Source organism: Oncorhynchus nerka, unplaced genomic scaffold (assembly GCF_034236695.1).
Source record: "Oncorhynchus nerka isolate Pitt River unplaced genomic scaffold, Oner_Uvic_2.0 unplaced_scaffold_3651, whole genome shotgun sequence".
NCBI classification, from domain to species: domain Eukaryota; kingdom Metazoa; phylum Chordata; class Actinopteri; order Salmoniformes; family Salmonidae; genus Oncorhynchus; species Oncorhynchus nerka.
Window position 1 is genome coordinate 1 of NW_027037643.1, and position 5,409 is coordinate 5,409.

General features: G+C 42.5%; 1 protein-coding gene across 1 annotated transcript; it reads right to left on the reverse strand.

The window, feature by feature from the left end:
- Positions 1-160: 160 nt before the first annotated feature.
- On the reverse strand, positions 161-1,506 carry LOC135566706 (oocyte zinc finger protein XlCOF15-like; the record flags this gene model as incomplete). Its single annotated transcript, XM_065014344.1, has 2 exons — positions 959-1,506; positions 161-679 (listed from the first exon to the last, which is right to left on the reverse strand). Coding segments are annotated over exons 1-2 (652 nt in total), but the record flags the coding sequence as incomplete, so codon positions are not given.
- Between the last annotated feature and the right edge of the window lie 3,903 nt (positions 1,507-5,409).

Genomic DNA, 5,409 nt, shown 5'->3' on the forward strand with positions numbered 1-5,409 from the left:
TAAAGGTTTGGTTCTGCATAGAATCACTAGCTTAATCACTATATAGTGTATATCACTAGCTTAATCACTGTATAGTGTATATCACGAGTATTTCACTGCACATCCCATTATAGCACAGTAGTTGTATGACATGAAAACAAACATGTTTTTCAGTACTCACCACTATTCTTCTTTAGCTGTGACTTCATCGGTGGTGTGATCCCTCCAACGTCTCCTTTCATTCCTTCCGGCAAATGCGCTAGTGCGTGTTTCTGGAGGGCCTTGGACATGCTAAACCTCTTGCCACACTCCTTACAGACATAGGGCCTCTCCCCTGTGTGCGTGCGGCGGTGATACTTCAGTAAGGTGAGTGTCTTGCAGGGTTTTCCACAGTCTGCGCAGGTGTATCCGTACAGGCCGAAGTGAAGCTTCTTATGGAGGGTGAGCTCAGAGGAACGGCTAAAGGCCTCACCACAGATGGGGCACTTGAAGGGTGTCTTTTCCGTGTGTGCACGCTGATGAAGCATGAGGTCACTGGAGTTAGTGAATTGGCGGTCACAGACGTAGCAGGCAAACAGGGCATCCCCCAGCATGCATTGCTCATACTCTGCCGGGTGACTCTGCTTGAGGTGGCGCTCTTTGCTCTTGTGGTCGCTGAAGATGATGTGACACTCCAGGCACTGCATAGAGATCTGGGAAGCTGGGGGGAGGGAGAAGGGATTAGCGGAAAGAACACTTGTATCCCAGCTTCAAACCCATATTAACACACAATGGAGGTTACTAGAAGAGCAAAAAAATGAATGAACTGTCGTAATAGCTTAACTGCTTATGCAAGAACTACAAATAAATAGCCTAAAAACACTACAGGGGAAATTATGAGATTCTGTCTGCAATACTAAAGCCTTGAAAGAGAAATACAAAAATGTATTACATGGTAACCAATCACGGAAGACTACTAGAGAAGAAGTTCAATACTCACATGTGAGCGGAGTCACCATTTTTGGCAGCCTGGACATGTCCATCTTGAGTGGCTCCATTCTGTTCTTCTTGGGGGGGAATATTTTTTCTGTCACTAGCGGCCACGTCATCCACATGGGTCGCCTTCTGTGCATCCTCAGGTTGGCCCAGTTCCCACTCTTCAGGAGCAGCAGACTCTAGAGGAACAGCGGATAGTTCAAGAATGATCTCCGTAGAAGCAGTGGGGTCTGAGACACACTCAGAAGCCTCTTCTGTGACAAGTAGCAGTTCACTCATTGGTTGTTCTTCAGTTGCCACTGGTTGTAACCCAGTCTCCATTGGTTGTTCTTCAGTTACCACTGGTTGTAACCCAGTCTCCATTGGTTGTTCATAAGTTTCCATGTATTGTTCATCCGTTTCCATGTATTGTTCACCTGTAAGTATTGGTTGTTCCTCAACTTCTACTGTTTGTTCAACTGTCTCAACTGGCAGTGTCAAGCCCTCCATGACCAACTTGGTTCCTGCCACGACTGGAGGTTCAACCATGTCTGTAAAACGAATTCCCTGCAGAAGACTGAGAAGTTCAACAACACACACACACAATAAATCTGCATTAAGGTTAAACACAATGGTGTGGAAAACAGTGAATCACACACTGCACACTAAAACACTGGCCAAAAGAGACGTTCAAAAGTATTTATGAAATATATATATATATAAATAAGACACCGAAACATTATGTGTGCATGTAAAGCAACCGACTCTTTATTCTAAGCGAGTATACGCCCTTAAAAAAGGGCCACCCCAAGCTAAACATATTTGGGTCTGATTCCATGGGAATCATTACATGCTGCTGCATGAATCGACAGCTAGCAGGCAAATGAATACACTATATTTGTATGACAAAGATGCTCTCAAAGAGGGGTGGGTAATAGGCTACAAGAATTGTATTTTACATTGCGCTAGAACAGAAAACCAACACCAACAAGCCTACACCCAGGGGTACTTTACTGCTACGCAAATGATGGGCCGACTAAACAAGACAAATAATGATGAGGAACGTTATTGCTGTTTAACTAACTGGAAGTTCATCCAGCATCTTTAATTGTTCGGATGTTCTTCTAGCTTACTGGATAGCTCAGAACGGCATTGATGAAAGGCATACAAATGGCCTATACGGTGGATTTAAAACATCTAACGCCTGTACCGCGCACAAGCGGCCTTGTATCGCCGCATGACTGCCTATGATCAAGGTCGTCAGCGGTACATCACCACAACGTTACCCATGTTGGTTTCTTTTATACCCAGACATCTCAGCGTCGTTTCCGCTCGCAAAAAGACAACACAAACGAGCTGTAGAGATCATGGCGTCATACACCATCCAGGTTGCAGAATGGGACTTGTAGTTTTTCCTGAGATGCAATCATTCACTGCTTAGCCTTAAAGGCGCTGCATGGTAAATCTGCTGCTTTGAGTTGGCCGTGCAGCATTACTGTGATATGGAAGGAGTTTGTTATACAGGACCTCCCGCCCTCACCTACCGTCAACCAATCATGTCAATGTGTGGAGCTATACGGCGCCATCCATATTATTACACATTTGAGAGTCGCACAGCGATGCGGAAAAGAGCTCAATTTGGCCTCTGCGTGTCTCCATAGGTCCGAAAAAGGTGAAACATTTTTATGTAATTAATTTCATTATTCTTTTGGCCAAATTTCATATACACACATGTACATTTCAAACAGAACACCAAATTTTCGTACCTACAAAAAGAAAAACTGTATTTTAAGACGGTTAAATGCTCTACTAACAAAAAAGCTGTTAGAATTGTAAGTATATGCATGTCCCTTAAGGTCCTTGTGTAATTGTAATGTGATATTGTACCCCTAGCCCCGCCCCTAGCTCGATTGTCCATTGTTTATAATCTATGTATGCTTGTGTTCCCTCATGTGCTTTATGTATTGATTTGTTGTTAATAAAAAAATGTTTAAAGCCTACATAGGCCCCACTGAATTGCGCCACATCATTACAGAAAGTACACTGTAACACAAGTATATATAAATAATATACAATGGACACTAGTGGGCTGGGGTTACAACATCACATTACACAAGGACCTAGAAGGACAAACATACACTTATAATTCTAACAGCTTTTTTGTTAGTAGAGTACCTAACGTCTTAAAATATAGTTCAATTTATTTTTGTAAGGTAATAAAATGTGATGTTTTGTTTAAGTAATACATTTGTGAATAAAATTTGGCCAAAAGAATAATGAAAGTAATTACATAAAGGTATTTCAACTTATAGTAGGTAAAGAATCCAAGCAGTACATTTCTCCACAATAGTGAAATCTTCATAAATGTGTTCAATTATAAATCTACTGAAGTCTTGCCACAGTTTCTTTACATAAATACAATGCCAAATAAGATGCAACAATGTTTTCTAGGTGGTCATTACAAAAGGAACAATTTGAGCTGATGTTTTCCTTAAACTTCTTCATATGGTGATTGGGGATAATATTTATGAACAATTTTAAAGGAAACTTCCTTAATTTTGTTAACAAGTAGGTATGTGTGTGTAACATCCAAACTTTCCCAACTGATATTATCAATAAATCCATTCCAATAAGGCATGATGATAAGGTTCGTATCTCTGTTGTTGAATGGACCAAAGAGAAACAGATATTTCCTATTGATGAGTCAACAGGGTTAATAGAAGGCAGGTTCTGTGGGTCAGTTCTTGACACGTTCCTGAATAATAAAAGCAACACCTGAGGGAATGGCATCTAAAACAATTGCAAAATATTTAGGTGTTATAGGGAACTTGTAAAGTGATAAGAATTCCTGATGATAACTAAGTTAAAAACTATGCATTTACAAGTTGGCTCACCAATAGGATATTATTTCGGGACCAATATTCTAAAAACAAAGAAGTATTTTTATACAATATATCCTAATTATTCCATATATAATACCTGTGTGAGAAAAATTATGCTTATAAATGAAGGACAAACATGACAAGAAAACCTGCTGATGAAAAGAGTTTCACTCTGAATTTTGTCAATATTATGATTTTCAAACCAACATGAACTTAAGGCCACCAAAAGTAGAGAATACATGATGAGGAATACAATTCCACATAGAAGTGGGTCTTCTTAAGAATTGTTTAATCCAATTGATCTTAAAATATATTATTTAAAGGTAGTAAAGTCCAGAAAATTCAGCCCACCATTCTCATTCTCTTACACAGTTTTCTCTCATGTAATGGGTACTGTTCTTCTCACAGAAAGTTGAAAAGCATCTGGTCTATCTCCTTGCTGATTTTACCAAGATTTGGAAGACAGAGCGCCATATGTTAGTCTAGAGATACCTTCAGCCTTGGTTATTAGGACTCTTCCTTTAAAGATAAGTCCCTCTGTAGCCATTGATTTAGCTTCTTCTGGGTGTTTTTAATAAGAGGGTTAACATTTAGTAAGCCTCTAGACTCTTGATCCTTGGTAATGGTTATGCCTAAATATGAAAGGTTCTTCTTTTACTGGAATACCATTATATTAAGGGGCATGGAATCCCACCAATCCTCTATGACTGGAATACCGACATAATCTGCCCGGAGGATTCCAACAGGCCCCTCAGGCGAGACGCCGCATGAAGGCCCATTCTGCCAACCTGCCAGGCCTGCTACCTACCTAGAGCTACTTGGAACCCTACTAACTCCACGCCTGGTCTATCGACGTCACCGCACGAAGAGGCAAAAACAGCATTTATACCCCATCGTGACGTCTCCCTCGGAGGCTGAACTTGTTAGCCCCGGTCTACTAACTGCTAGCTTGACTGCCCCGGTCTGCTAACTCCTAGCCCCTGCTAACTGCTTGCTTGACTGCCCCGGTCTGCTAACTCCTAGCCCCTGCTAACTGCTAGCTTGACTGCCCCGGTCTGCTAACTCTAGCCCCTGCTAACTGCTTGCTTGACTGCCCGGTCTGCTAACTCATAGCCCCTGCTAACTGCTTGCTTGACTGCCCCGGCCCCATAACTCCTAGCCCCTGCTAACTGCTTCCTTGATAACCCGTCTGCTAACTCCTAGCCCCCTGCTAACTGCTTGCTTGACTGCCCCCGGTCTGCTAACTCCTAGCCCCTGCTAACTGCTAGCTTGACTGCCCTGGTCTGCTAACTCCTAGCCCCTGCTAACTGCTTGCTTGACTGCCCCGGTCTGCTAACTCATAGCCCCTGCTAACTGCTTGCTTGACTGCCCCGGTCTGCGAACTCCTAGCCCTGCTAACTGCTTCCTTGATAACCCGGTCTGCTAACTCCTAGCCCCTGCTAACTGCTTGCTTGACTGCCCCGGGTCTGCTAACTGCCACCGTACCTTCTCCGCTATGCAATCTGGTTTCAGAGCTGGTCATGGGTGCACTCAGCCACGCTCAAGGTCCTAAACAACATCATAACTGCTAACGATAAGAGACATTACTGTGCAG